General features: G+C 45.8%; 1 protein-coding gene across 6 annotated transcripts; it reads left to right on the forward strand.

Moving 5' to 3' along the window:
* The first annotated feature begins 4,923 nt into the window (after nucleotides 1-4,923).
* LOC308178802 (uncharacterized protein) lies at nucleotides 4,924-12,734 on the forward strand. Of its 6 annotated transcripts, XM_080557885.1 has the most exons (11): nucleotides 4,924-6,497; nucleotides 6,862-6,983; nucleotides 7,099-7,156; nucleotides 7,520-7,816; nucleotides 8,198-8,342; nucleotides 8,933-9,096; nucleotides 9,920-10,051; nucleotides 10,516-10,623; nucleotides 10,925-11,003; nucleotides 11,636-11,748; nucleotides 12,087-12,734. In XM_080557885.1, the coding sequence occupies exons 3-11, from the start codon at nucleotides 7,106-7,108 to the stop codon at nucleotides 12,603-12,605; spliced, it is 1,608 nt and encodes a 535-aa protein (XP_080414011.1). In that variant the 5' UTR covers nucleotides 4,924-6,497; nucleotides 6,862-6,983; nucleotides 7,099-7,105; the 3' UTR covers nucleotides 12,606-12,734. The 6 variants fall into 6 exon arrangements, with proteins under 6 accessions (XP_080414011.1, XP_080414009.1, XP_080414010.1 ...); XM_080557883.1 differs by lacking the exon at nucleotides 6,862-6,983 and having other exon boundaries at nucleotides 4,924-6,285; XM_080557884.1 differs by lacking the exon at nucleotides 6,862-6,983 and having other exon boundaries at nucleotides 4,925-6,497.
* The last annotated feature ends 2,652 nt before the right edge of the window (nucleotides 12,735-15,386 follow it).

Below are 15,386 nucleotides of genomic sequence, written 5' to 3' on the forward strand. Positions count from 1 at the left end.
ATATCTGCTGATGTCGGAGGCTACGCGAAGCCAGGAAAGAAAGTTTTTAGCCTCAGTTTTGGGGCGGATGGCTGCCTGCAGCAAGCTCATTGCCACCTGGGTTGGGGGTTGTTTCCTGAATGACATTACTTGATTCATCCCAATTTGTTATGCTTTTGTCAGATCCAAGCTAACCAAGTGACTAAAACACACCCATGAAGTACATTGTCTGACATGGCAGATGTAGTCCTTGCAGAGAAAAAATAAGCGTTGTTTTTTTTTTTAGACTTCTCATAAGTAACCAAAGAGCACATGGAATTATAAAACTGAAACAACAAAATGCCCGAGAGACATTTTCATGTTTACCTTGTGTGCATTAAAATATATAATAAGGCTTTATGAAATAGGCTGTATTTCTCCTCCAGACATTCCCGATGTGTAATAGGGCTCATTTGAATTGGAAAACAGAAAAGTCTTGGAATCACTCTAGACATAATCTTGGGGATTTTCCAGTAAATTCAATTTATTTTGGACTTTGCATGTGGGCCTGACTGAGCCTTGGAAGGTGCAGGAGAATTTTTTGGAGCCCCTGTGTTAGATTTCTATCTGTTACACAAGTGGGAGCCCAAAGCAGTTGTATTTATAGCATGAGATTTACTTCAGCATTACATCTGGATGTATTAATCAAGATCATACTCTGGCTCCATCCCTAAATGTTTTCCTTTTTTTTTGAACGTAGATGAGAGGGAAAAAGAGTATTAAAGTTCTTCATATTTATTGTACCCCAACTGAATTTATGTTCAAAAAAAAAAGGGGGGGGGTAAATGAGTAAAATATTTTCCCCTCTTATAACTTTCTTAAGCTTCTCATTTAAATGGCTTCAGGTATTGGATCACATGAGGATAGAAAGGAGACCACCTTCCAGTGTCCATAAAAATTTTGAATTACAGACAGCTGCATTTTTCTTCTTCATTTCTACTGAAGAACGATGTTTTCTCAGCTTTGTGGCAGTGCCATTTCACTGTCATATGACAGGGCTTTTTCTTCTCTCTTGTTAAATACAAAGAGGTTGGCAAAGCATGTGTGTGACTCCTGCAAGGAGGGAGCACAGGGCTTGAGGGGGCCTCAGGAGATCGTCTCATTTATTTTCTTGCCCCAAGGCAGGATCAGCCCTGCCTGCATCTTCCCTGACAGATGTCAGCCACACACATCTTCAGTCAGACTAAGGGAACAGCACCAAAATTCAATGAAGTATGTCAGGTTCCAGTAACAAGCGACTATTAATTTGAAAGCATAATTATTGTTGGGCAGGATTGTTTCTTCAGAGATGGTCTCTTAAAAGTGATGCTGAGAGCAGGAGGTCAAATCATCCCTAGCTCAGCCGAAGGAGGTGGAAGTGGGGAAAGCTTGAGAGAATTATTGCATTCTGATTTGCACAGAAAAGAAGGTGGGTAAGAGAAATGGCTCTTCCCTTCCCTTCCCTTCCCTTCCCTTCCCTTCCCTTCCCTTCCCTTCCCTTCCCTTCCCTTCCCTTCCCTTCCCTTCCCTTCCCTTCCCTTCCCTTCCCTTCCCTTCCCTTCCCTTCCCTTCCCTTCCCTTCCCTTCCCTTCCCTTCCCTTCCCTTCCCTTCCCTTCCCTTCCCTTCCCTTCCCTTCCCTTCCCTTCCCGTCCCCTCCCCTCCCCTCCCCTCCCCTCCCCTCCCCTCCCCTCCCCTCCCCTCCTCTCCTCTCCATTTTTGCAGAAATGTAGTTGCTTTTCCAGGAGGGAGGCATTTAGGGAGCTGGATCTGACACTCAGGTGTCTAAGGATCTGAATATATTGCCGTGGTTAAAACCCAGTGTGATTGTGCAAAATTAAGCTCTATGCATGCCTGGGAGTGCATGCAGGTGTGCAGGTGGACTGGACGCAGTAGCCTTACCCAAAACACAGCTGCTTTTTTTTAAGACAGTGAAAAGTTTCTCCTGTCAAAGAAATACTCACAGAGTGCTTATGGAAGGTAGAATCTGAGCAGAAATTAAGGTTTGACCAGACTGCACAGGCTGGATCCTCAGGTGGTATAAACTGGTGCCTACAGTGGCTCTGACTGCCAGGCTACGTGAGGCTTCCTCACCCACCCTACTCGCAGTCTCTCCACGTGCCCATCAGCACCGAGGTTGGGCGCTGAATCAAAAGACCATTTTGACTACCTCATGACTGATTCAGAAGCATATCTTTATAAGAAAGCTTTCCAGGTTCTATAAAGACGAGACATTCAGTGAACGGATTGGGATGAAGTCCCAGGTCCTCGAGGGTTCACGGCATCTTTCCATGGTGCTCAGGAGTGCCGAGGCTTTGAGCTGTATTGCAAGGGGGTGAAATACTACCTCATTATTTCCACAGTCCAAACACCATAGCATAATACTACCACATGGCAGCCAGAAAACGAATCTTAGGAGATACTGACCATAAACAAAAGTGCAATAAATACTTTTCCATTAGGCAGGCAGACGATCCATAAGCACTCAGCCAGCCAAGACAACACTCAGCTCAAAAATGCCAATGAACATACCAGGACCATTTGTTGTTCGGCCACTCACTCTATCCAAATGTCCCAGGCTCTCTGACCTGCCATGAGTCCTGTCACATTCCTACAGGGCTCCAGGGCAGATGCCCACACAGGACTCTTCCTCCAGTCCCTGCTTGGACATGAATGAAATAAATTTTAAATTCCCCTGCCATAGAATATCTGTTCAGGAGTTTCAACTTTCTTTTTTTGTGGGCAGCTCCACAGAGAAAACCTGACCTGCCTGGATGCCTGCAAAAAGAGGCCAGACCTGGGAGAGGCAAGACTGCATCTTCATCATGCTGAAAAAAGCCTTTTTGCTAGTCTGGGATCTTGCTCTGCACTGCTGTGCTCTACCTCTGCTGCCCCTTCGGCTATTTAGCACAGTACTAAGTACTTTGCTCTGCAGATGTATCCTGAGAGCTTTTAGAAGTGTAAGTAAATATTTGCAGACCTTTTTGTCCTCCCCTACAAATGTTTAGCCTTTATTTGGAGAAGTGTTCAGCATCCAGAATGCCAAGGGTTATCAAACAACTCCATCCAGATTTAAATACTGTTTTCATACTACACTTTCAATGAAAGATCTCTGAGTGCTGTTGTGAAAGTGTGAACTGATGAAGTCTCACAGCATCATTTGACGTAGGTATCATCAACCCACTCTCTTACAGTGCTCGTTTAAGACACAGGATGTTTTCCTTACACACCCAAGGTCAAAGCAAGTCGGTATCTGAAGCAAGACAGCCCAGTGCCAGACTCCAGAATACATTTGATGAGGTGTTCATTAATGCAAAATTAATGACTATCCATCACCGTGCAGTGGCATTTATCTAAAGGTGCTCAACAAGCCAGTAAATAACATATAACAATAAAATGCACATGGATTTGAAGTCCAAATCATCTTCTAGCGTCAACAGTTTCTACAAGTAAGGAATCTGGCTCCCTAAATCCAAACAAACCCAATTAAAGAGACATATAATGAACTGACAGCTCAACTTCTGAGATTGGACTGTTCTCATTTAGGTATGGGTCGAGACTAAATCAATTTAATTATTAGGTACTTTCAGGATGAGCACAAAACAGGGAAATGGAACACAAATAGAAGACAGGAGATAACAGAAAATGCCAACACGTAAAAATAAGAATTAAGGTCCTGGTTTTTGTGTACTTTGTAAATTTTTCCTGCATGTTTATGAAAGATGTTCAGCAATGAGCATTAAAGGTCTGAGTTCTTATTCAAGAAAGCATATAAAGACCTGTCCCCAGCCAAGAAAGGACAGGCTCAGGACTAGGGAAGCAGGTACCCCCCAGCCAGGAGGAGCTGCTGATGGAAAACCTGCACAAAATCCCCATTCCCTGCTACCGCCCTGCACAGAGCCCCAGGATGCAAAATGCATTAAAGAGGAAACTGGTGACTTCTCATTTCATCCTGCCTGAGTGTCAGCAAGGGGCCTTAAGGGCAGGGGAGATCTCCTTGCTCCATGAATGCTCTCGGCTTCTGCAGGCTCCTGGTGTCCCATGGTCACAGCCACAGCAGCGGTCCTCCTCCTGCGACACCTCAGCACATCCGCTGCAAATGAATCGGGGATTTGGCATTTGCAGCAGCAAAGACTCTGCAAACCTTCATTATTCCAAATGCATCCTGTCCCCCTTCTTACCTAGTTTAAAGCCCTCTCAATGAGCCCTGCCAGCTCCTGGGCTAGGATCCATTTTCTCCTTAGAGATAGTTGGGACCTGTCTGCGGCCATCAGGCTGGGTGCCGAGTAAAGCGCCTCATGGTCAAAAAAAACAAAATTTCTGTGTTGGCACCAGCCTCTGAGCCACCTGTTTATCAGGTGGGCTTTCTGTGTCCTCTCTGTACCCCTCCCTACCACTGTAGGGATGGACGAAAACACCACCTGTACTCCCTCTCCATCCACTAACCGTCCCAGTCCCCTAAAGTCCCGTTTGATAGCCTTCAGGCTTCTCTCTTCAATATTATCACTGCCAGCCTGGACTAACTAAAGAGGATAGTAATCAGAGGGGCAAACCAGGTTGGGAAGCTTTCTGGCAACATCCCTGACCCTGGCCCCGGCCCCAGGGAGGCAGCAGACTTCCCTACGGGTAGGGTCAGGCTGACAAATAGGGCCCTCTGTTCCCCTGAGAAGGAAGTTGCCTACAATGATTACCCTTCTATCTTTCTTGGTGGAGGCAGTCTTGAGGCATGGAATAGACTTCCTCGTTCTAGGCATCCTCCTGGGTAGACTTTCTACCTCATCCTCACCCACTGATCTCTCAAGCTCCAGGGCCTCAAATCTGTTGTGTAAGGGCACCTGGGAAGGTGGGGCCGGTAGGGGGGGGGGGGGATGTTGCCTGCGAGGTCGAGCAGGGACCTGTCTCCATTCCTCCTCAAATCCTAGGTCCCTCCCTCTGCCCGACAGTGACAGGGCAGGGGGTCCACCCCCATTTGGGGTGTCCCACCCCGGTACCTCTCCTTCAGGCCCTGCAGGGAGTCGCTCCACCAGTCTATCTCCCGCTCACACTCCCTGATGGCCCTCAACCTCTCCACCTCCTCCTTGAGCTCTGCCACCAGGCGGACCAGGTCATCCACCTGCTCGCACCTCTCACACACAGTATCTCTGCCTCCCTCAGGCATGCAACGATGCAATGATGGCAGCAACAGGCTCAGACACTCCCTGCATCCAGAGACCTGAACTGCCGCATTTTTGAGCGGGCAGTCAGTCTGGGTGGTTACAGACTTTCTAGAGAGAGCTCTCTGCCTAGTGTAGACCATTGCGGCCTGGCTAGTGGTAGACAGCCGCTAGATGAATTGTTCTTATGGGCGGGGGGGAACGCTCTGCCCTGCCTGAGCGCGCCCTGCCCGCACGCACTGGCGCCCAAACTGTCGCGCCCTGCCCTTCTGACACGTCACGCCCTGTTTGCCTGTCCTGTTCACTGCTCTCCTGGTCTCTCGTGCTCCCTAGGGGCTGCTTTCGAATTTCAGGGTAGAGGGGCGCTGCTGGCTCTGCCTACGCCTCATCAGCCTCCCTCGCGAGGGCTGCCGGGTCCTGGCGGCTCCCTCGAGTGGCCTCGATGCCAGAAAAAAAGCCCTGGCTGTCCCAATCCCCCGCTCCGCTGCAGAACATGTCTGCCCCGGAGCCGATCGCCTCAGCAAGTCAATATATGTACCTCTCTATCCACTTCCTTTCACGCCAGTCTGTCACAGAATCACAGAATGTGCCACAGGTTGGAAAGGACCTCCAGAGTCCTCTGGTCCAACCCCCCTGTTCAAGCAGGGTCACCTCGATCATGTTACATGGGATCATGTCCAGACAGGTTTTGAGTATCTCCAAAGCAGGAGACTCCACAACCTGTCTGAGCAGCCTGTTGCAGTGCTCTGTCATCTGAACCGTAAAGAAGTTCTTCCTCATAAGGCGATGAAACCTCCTCCTCGTGGCTCTGTTTCACTTGCTCAGAAATACATTCTGAAACCCACCAGCTGAGTCAGGGACAATTATGAATGTAATCTGTCTAACTTAGCACATCTACAGAACTCCAGCGCCTAACTCAGAAATAATTATTTAAACTCAAGCAACAGGGCTTTGGTTGAAACACCGTGGGAAGCTCTTTCTGTTCTCTCCCCCTGCAGTGTATTTCCAAGGACATTTAGTAACTGTCAGCTGAACGCAAACGCACAACAGAGGGTACCCCAACACAGACGGGCAGCAGCTTCTTCTGCGTCACCTTTCAGCCTGACCCTGAGCACCGAGTTGCTTTATGAATTCCAGGTATGGCATTACAACTACAAACTTCTGAGTTCACTTGCTGATTCTCTCTCTAGGTCCAAAAATGTCCATGTCGGATTTCTCCCTTAATTCCCCATTCAGAAAGAATGGGTTGGCCTATTAGAGAGTCCTTCGATAGTTTTGTTGGCCAAAGAGCTGTAGCCTGAAAGTCAGAAGTCTCCGTCATACTACAGGAAGAGAGAACATCCCCAAGGGTAAATTACCTGACATTTTGATATTTCTCTTACTTGTCAAAACCAACCAAACACACACAAAACCGCCAACATGCATAAATGAAAGAAAACTAAGCACGGCGTGCCAGAGCTGGTCAAACACTTCTGCTGGTTAGCTCTAAGAGAGAATTTGAAGTTAGCTAAGTAGTGGAGAATAAAAGTGAAAAACTGATGCTGTCTCTGAGGGCTCTTAGTATCTACCGCAATGGTCCGCCCAAGAGCTTGTCTCTAAGGACACCAAGTTCTTTCTGGGCGTGATTCTGCCCGGGGGAGTCTCTGGCCGGTCTTTTGGGGCAAGGAAAGCCGGGGTGCCAGCTTGGTTGTCTTGGTTTCCGTATGCCCATAGATGCAGACAGTACCCTGGCAACTGTGGACTGATTGTGTGCCCATAATGCAGACAGGCAGGTTAAAAGGCAGCGCCTCTTCCTGCGGTCATCACTTCTTGGAAGTGCAGTTGTGACTAACGAGGTAGGACAAGGCTTTTCTCCAATGCATACTGTGAACTGTTGATCAAGCTTCACGTTCGTTAGTCAAATGAGACCAGTGAATAAGAGAGTGTTTAAATTTGCCTTCCTTTTAACAGGCACGAGATGAGTGCAGCAATGTCACAGGATGAAAACTCAACTGAGAAGACCCTAGCGGTAAGATTAGCTCCTTAAAAATGCACAAGTTCATGCATTTTTTTGGACATAGGTGGTCTAGTGCAAAGCCTGATACTGTTCATGTGATAAATAGGTGAAAAAAGGGGGCAAAAGAAAAAACAAGTGAAATGCTGCAGATAATTGAGGCTCTGCTTACCTGCAGAATAAACTGCAAGCTCTTCAAGTGATGGTGTCCAAAGTGCGCAGCTAGCTCTCACGTGCACTTTCAGGGAGTCTTTAGTGGAGACGAGATCCTCTACTAACATGGCCAGTGAATATTAGTCACCAGATAGAGGCAGAAGCAGCATCTGAAGCTCAGTCTGAAATACAAGCTATGTCATGATGTACCTGTTGCATTGGCAGGGCACGATGGAGTCGCCTGACTTGACCCCACAGAGGGGCTCTGTCAAGCTCCTCATGGAGAAATGGGAGTCCGCCAGTGCTCCAAGACCCAACTTGGTGCTCCAGCACCCACTAGCCCCACGGTCCCTGGCACGAGAGAAAAGCAGCCATGTCAGCATTGTGGAAAAAGTCCTGGCAGACAGCGGGAGCGTGGACATGATCAAGGAGGAGCCCCTGGGCGGCCCTCGTGAGATTGAAACCTTCCCCATTGCTATGAAGGAGCTTCAGAGCCACTTTGAGAGCCTGGGTGGCAGGAAGGTGAGTGCAAGAAGGTTCTGCAGTTGAGAATGATTCCCCCTCTATCACTGTGGACTTGTGATTCTAGCACTTCTGTCAACATGAGGAAAGCATGTGCAACTGCCAAATAACCTTATTTTGCAAGGAGACCACGGCAAAAGAAAGTGCAAGATACTGCTAAGCATGATGGTGCGATGAGCTATCAGCTAAGCAGCACATGAATCCACCATTCACAACCTGCAGTGCCACAGAAATTTACCATAGAGCATCGTGGAGAACACTAGTGCCAGAACAGCACCCCCTTCCAATCCGCTGCTTCTTCATATCGTTTCTGCCCCCGAGAACCCTATCAGTCTCCTACCAGTAGCTTCTAACTCACATCCCCTTGACGTCTTCTAACAGGGAGCAGAAAGTGAGATGAGCTCACTGTCACCAACTCGGACTAGTCAGCCTGGGAGCAATTCAGACATGATGGAGTCCAGTGTTAAAAGGAGGAGGGCAATCTTCGAGATGTTCTCAGAAAACGGACGAAACAGCAATGCTGAAGGTTAGTCTTACCACTTTGATCTGATTTCTCGCTTTAGTTCAGCGCACTCGACCTCTGTCGTGACGAGGGGCAACCACACTCATGTCATCAGGGCAGTCCCCAGGCCGCCCAGGAAAAGAACGTGGTGTTCTTATGAATGCAAAACAAGCTTTCCAGCTTTCTTCATTTTATCTTTGTGTTATGGAGGAGTGCCCAAAGCCCATTAAATACTTTTTGAACAAAACACAACAGAATGGTGTCCTATGTTTAGAGAAGATAACTTTTGATGAAGACAACCCAAATCTAAAAATATGATATCAAAAATATGGGCAGCATTCATCAATTATGAAAAAGCAGTAACTTCCTATTCTCAGTTGGTGAAGATAGTTTGGATTTGGTGATGTGTTGCTTCCGTAACAACACATTAACTTTTGATTGTGGCTTTCAGGTTTCCACAAATCGAATGCTCTGTTCTTGATGTGTTCTGAAGTAAAAGTATGACACAGTTGCTAAAAAGTTGGCAGTACTGTTCATTTTGCCTACTGCTTTCTTTCAAGATTTGAAACACATGCACCCATCTCCCTCTCCCCAACCATGACGTCTGTTTGTAGTTTCAGTGGGTGGTCGCAAACCTCTAGGAGGACTACCAGAAGAGAGCCCTCCCAAGACTGGCAACACACCGCTGGTCTTCCAGGAGAATGTCTCCTTAAAGGATAAACTGGCTCTTTATCAGGCTGCAGCATCCAAGGCAGAGACCAGCAACTCCTTTGCTAATGTAAGATACCAATGTCTCATTATCTTCTTAATTCTATGTTTGCTTTGCACAGGGTCAGATCCTAACTGTCTTTATTTCTACAAGCAAGCTATCAGATGGATCACGGGGTGGATCAAAATTTAAATCCGAAATTAGGAAACTTACATAGCAAACATAGTCATCCTTCAGTCTCTGTTTACCAAATGAGATTTTTCATGCTATATGCCTTTGGTCTTTTGGACAATCCCCTTTAATTCATGGAATTACTCTTCTTTATAGTCCACCTTTGCCTGAACTTCATTTATGAGGGCCATAGGCGTGAGAGAGATCAGCAATGCGGTTATCCTATTTGCTCATGATAACAAAAAACAGTAGTTTCTTCATCACAACAAATATTCTTTATTGACAAATAATAAAATCATATTCAGAAGCACAGTGAGTTTAGAGCTCTTGCTGCTCAAACTGAAGAATTTGAAATTGCTGCATTATAAAATAGGGGCTGTTTAAGATAAGGTACAGGAAGAGTCCAGGTGTTTTCAAACCACACAATTCCTGCCCACTGGCTTCTTTATTCCCTAATCGCTTTTGCGTATTCGGAGCAGACTCCTGCGGTTCCTTGGGCAGAGAAGGTTCAAATTCCCTCCTCCTGACACTGCAAACAATGCTGCAGTTAGCTGTCTCTCCCCAAAAGGAAGAACTGTAGGAAGCCTGGCCCAACTGAACCGTGTTGAGAACATATGAACTGCTTCATTGACACTCTAGAACACCTTGCCCTTTCTTGTTGAAATGGACAGTACGTTCTTAGTACAAATGGAAAACACCTGGCCTTATTTAATCACTCTAGATTTCAGAGGAAATCAAGTCCTGCACTGCGCCTGGTGGCCTGGCCGCAGTCAGGAGACAGTTTGAGAACGGGCAGACCACCTCTTCAAGGATCACCTTTGCTCGTTCCCAGCAGCAGCAGAAATCTGCACAGGTAACAATGCCATTTTTAATACTAACAAATGAGGTCTTCCATGCTAAAGAGCTTGAGGGAAAAATACCATTAGTTGCTTTATTCCAGACCTAGTACACGCATCCTCATTAAACAGAGAAGACGTGGAAAAATTTGCACCCTGTTTTCAACTCGCTAGGGTGTTAACTCTATACCTCCTCATGTTGTGTGGCTCTCTCAGCTGTTACGCAGACACAGCTTGCACGTGTACGTCACGCTCTGACTTGCCCTCCTCGAGCCTTACCTACCTTCGCAAGTTCAAACTTCTTGGTACATAGGGCCCCTTGTGGTGCTTGTAACCCGCTAAATCACCAGGGTACACTGCCGTAAAAGAACCGTTTGGGGTTACACCACTTAAAGTAGAATGGATTTGTGACAGCCCTTCACAGGCAGAAACAAAAATCCAGATTACTGTTAATTATGCAATTCTTTGTATTTGCCTTCAGGAGACCTCAATTACCACTCAGCCCCTGGTATCAACCAGCATCAGGGAAGCTGACTGCAGTGGGATGGCTTCCAAAGAAAGCCCCGTGGAAGCCTTTCAAACAGAAGAGGTAACTTTACCAATTAATAATTATATCATTTGGTGGCAAGTATACCAAGATGTCGATCTTTATCTGCTTTGTGTCTTACTTGGTACAGCAAGATAATGATGTTCTGCTGATAGCCATCCTCATTTGGCAGTGCGTAACAATGGTTTTAGAATGGTGTCCTATACAGTGTTGTTTGAATGTGGTAATGAATGGGGTTTCCCATTCATGCTTCTCTGCAATGTTTCAAAGACGGTGGTAGAAATATGGAAAATTCTTACGTGTTGCAGTAAATCCCCCAGTAAAGCAAAGGTTTTGTGCACAGGTTTCTCACGAGGAAAAGCTTACTCTGGAGACAAACGGAGACAAGGCTTCTACAGTGGTGCAGCATGCTGATGAAACAGGTAAGAAGTGGCTTGAGAGTAAAGGCTCACAAAGGAGCACAATGGACCAAGTCCTTGGCAACTGTCTTCACTCCCACAAATGTGGGACTGCTCTTAGGATACAGATATGGGACATTGCTCCAAGTTATTCACTGCCTCCTTCTGCAGCTAAGCACATTTATTGATCTCAGTGGGACTTAAGAAATAGGTTTATATGTTGGTACACAGAGAGGAGGTTGGGATAAGAAGGTGGCTTCAAATATGTGTGGAGCTGCTGGAAAGAACTGGGCATTTTAAGAGTTGTCTGAAAACACACGCAAACGCTTGCCCCTGTATAGACAAAGCTGTGGATGATAAAGGCTCGATTTATAGCCAGGCAGAATAGGCCTGGAGACCATGAGCACGGTGTTGCGGCGCTGCTTCTGCAGTTTAGTCCTGGTATTAGAATTCATGTGTTAGGTTAATTAGGTGAAGACCTAGGCAAAGGTTACTTAGGTAAAGACCTCAGTCAACTCTGAGCCCGGGCAATGCAGGTATGGCAAAACAGGAGGCAATACCATGTCCCATGTCCCTCAACAACTGATTTCTCTTCACTTTGTTCATTCTGTTCTTTTTTTTTTTTTTGGTATTCTTTTGTATTTTTTCCTTTACAGTTGTCAATGCAACTGTGAATGGGGAGATCCCAAAGATTTCAACACAGATTTGTAATATGGAAAAGGCTCTTCACAATGACAGGGAGGCGGCAACATCTGTGCAAGATGGAAAGGTCTGTGCTTTTAGTTAGAGGTATCTTCCTGTGTAAATTAGAAATGCGTAAGATTAGACATCGGTTCATCTAATACAGTCTGAATTTCTATTTTCACTATGGAGTTGTAATTAAAATGTAACCCATGAAAGTGGTGGGAATAAACAGAGCTTAGCAATCAGGGGCACATAAAGTAGTATTTAGTACAGTCTGTAATTCAGCAAGTACTTCTACTGTGTGACAAACACAACTGAAGAAGAAGTCGATAAACACTTCTGCTTTTCCTTTCTTTCTCTGCTGAAGGCAATCTCTTCTTTCCTTGTTTTCATTCTCTAAATGTGTGTATTTTCTGTCATCAGTTTCTCAGATGCACAGAATCTGTCCGTTGGAGAAGTGAAAATAAGTGTCAAGAAGTTGAAGACCAGCCATTTCTAGGGACACAGAAGATGGAAGTGCTATGCCAGCCAAAATATACAATGCCTTCAGCCGCTTCCAGAATCAAAGCTATTAACACAATCATCAAGAATCAGCAACATGCTGTAAGACGTCCACATCACCTTGGAGCTGGCGCACCGATTCAGAAGTATCAAAGAAGTGAATTCTCTGCGGACCAGGTGCTCCCTAAGCCTCAGGAGCCGCGGAAGGGAGAGCCATTGCGCCAGCCTAAAAGGAAAATCAATTCTGCAGCTTCCAGGCTTAAGACCATCAATGAAATCCACAAGAATCAAAGAAATACTCGAAGACGTCCAAACCAGCAAGAAGCTGCTTTACTGGCTGACAACGCGCAGTGGTTTGAAACCACAGAATGCAATGGAAAGAACAAAGATGCAGCCCTCACAGGCTGTGTTGTGCAGCAATGCACAACACGTTTCCAATAAAAACCTGTAATGACTTAAAACTAACAGACTTGTCTGAATTTTTGCTGCCCGTCTCTCCTCCTAAGAGTCTCAGCAGTCTTCTACCATCTTTCTTTGGCTAAGGCATGTAGCTAAAGTGATACTCCAAATGTGTGCCTAACAAATACTGATGTGGAGGTTTAAAGCTTTTTTTGTAAGCTGTCCGAACGCTTTCCTTTACTGTCCTTCACATTTAGAAGACCCCAATCTTCACTCTCTGCAGGCACCCTTTGTCTCTGGTATTGGTGACCGCGGTCAGGACACCGGCTGTGCCCAAGGACAAGCTGGAAGGGAAGCACACTTCTGGAGCAGGATGGTGACACAAGCGGAGTCTCAGCCTTCTGCTGCGATGCAGCAGATTGAACGTTTCATTCACGCAAATGCACATTTCCTGGCAGTGCCGGGGCTGGCCTGGAATCCAGACCTGGTCTGCTCAAGGTAGAGCCATTATCCTAAAGTGCTTTTACTGATCTGTTGACTTTCTCTCTTCCTCTTTCTCTTCCTCTCTTCACTCTGCCAGCCTCCTAAAGACTCATATCTTGTCTCATGCAACCAAGCTATTTTAAGGGGCAAACAACGATTTTTGAAGTCGGATTAGACAAACTGTACCTGACCAATGTGAAACCAGATATCTCCTGAATGACATCTTAAGTAGGATCTGTCTCCATTTACAAACCGTCCTTCTTTCTATCCCCCTTGGCTTTTTCCTCTCTAGGTAAGTCCTTGTGAACTTGAAAAATTTGGAAGAAATCAGTGATTAATTTCAAGGCCAAGTACACATCTTCCTTGTAGCAGCCCATTCCCTGCAGTGGCAACGTCATATTGTCATGCTTATTTTTGCTTGGTTAAAGAAAGCTACGATAGTAAATTTATATACATGCTTTGATATCTGCCAGTGTTAAAGACTGAGATTTACAGAAAGGCCTAGAAGACTTAGTAGTTGATGCCTGTAGAAAGCCAAAAAGACCTGCCTGCCTTACTGGAAATTTCAGGCCAAATGTGTTAGCGTGCAGTATATTACAGTCACCCAAGCTACAAATCCCTTTGAGTTGGAGATAAAGGGAGAAAGATAAATACTGGAGAAAATGTCTACAGTCCTGTGTATTAACAAATACTCGGAAAGCAGGGTTGAAGTTGGTTGATTTATTTTGATTTGCTATTTCATTGTTCACAATTTCTCAGGTTTCTGGAAAAATGTCTTTCTTTCCTATTAACATTTCTCATTAACTAATTGGTTAATACATGGAGGTTTAGTTAATGGTCTGAAAAATATGTGGGTAAACATTCTGTTAAACAGGCTAAATTTGGTTATAGGAATGCATTCAATTTATAAATCTAAAATCTAAGGTCTTTCATATAGCTGAATACATCCCCATTCATGAATGCAATATTCATTATGAATACTGGATACTTAAAGCCTGGCAGCATTACAAGGAGCCTGCAGCAAGATGTGCCTGGGGACTCACTGGCAGGCAATGCCCCGTGCAGAGGAGGGCTGAGGAGTGGATGGAGACTGAAAGATAGAGGTAAATTTAAAGATTGCTTTTATTAGCAACTTTAAGGGGTCAGAAAAGATTGGCCCCAAAGGAGGGATGTGACTGAGGCTAGCATAGTAAACAAATTAACTCAATATCTAATTATTACATTTAAACAATAACAACAAAAACAAAGAAGAGATTAAGTAACCTCCAGCTGAACCAGCTCTCTGGCAGCTTGTGTTCTACTTGCCAATAAATAACAAAATCTATCAGTAAAGCTTTTTCACACATTCATACTTCAGATACCAATTTCAGCCCAAAGATCAACTCCTGACACTTACTTAGGTGAATTGAGGTGAGAGATGTTTCTACTGATTGAAAAGTCACAAGAAGGGAAGTTAATACCATTATTTATTTGTGTGGATGGAGATCATGGAGCACATGGCAGGTGTGGGAAGCTGGCTGGTGCAGTGCCAGAGCTCAGCATCCTGCGGCACCAGGTGAGACCACGCAGCTGGCAGCAGCTGTGAACACCAGAGCAGACCCAGTGTTGTTGGACTCCACCTGCTACAAAGGGAAATATAAAGGTCCAAATGGCTTTCAGGCAACAGATGTGAATATAACTGATATATGTGAATAACAGCTCTTGAATTGAAAACCTCAGCTCCTGAGGCTGGGTTGGGGCCTTCTTTTTCACGGTGTGAGATGGTACAGCTCCCTGCTCCCTAGTTTAGACACTGGTGGCTGAATTTGGTAATTAAGGCTGAGCCTGCAGACGTATCTGTGCAGACAGGTCCCAAGGGGCACATCTTCAAAACCATTTAAGCCATTAATTCCCTTTTAAATCAATAGGACTTGGGCACCAAAGTACTTTGGAAACTTTGATCATTGACCTCTAGCATATAACCGAATCATGCCAAATCATAGAATCACTAAGTTTGGAAAAGACCTCCAAGATCATCTGGTCCGACCATCCCCCTACTACCAATGTCACCCACTAAACCATGTCCCTAAGCACCACGTCCAACCTTTCCTTGAACACCCTCAGAGACAGTGACTCCACCACCTCCCTGGGCAACCCGTCCCAATGCCTGACCGCTCTTTCTGAGAAGAAATGTCTCCTCATTTCCAACCTAAACCTCCCCTGGTGCAACTTGAGGCCATTCCCTCTAGTCCTATCCCTGGTTACCTGCGAGAAGAGGCCGACCCCCAGCTCCCCACACCTTCCTTTCAGGTAGTTGCAGGGAGCAATGAGGTCTCCCCTGAGCCTCCTCTTCTCCAGACC

Source organism: Anser brachyrhynchus, assembly GCF_964034855.1.
Source record: "Anser brachyrhynchus genome assembly, chromosome: 16".
In the NCBI taxonomy this organism is placed as follows: Eukaryota; Metazoa; Chordata; class Aves; order Anseriformes; family Anatidae; genus Anser; species Anser brachyrhynchus.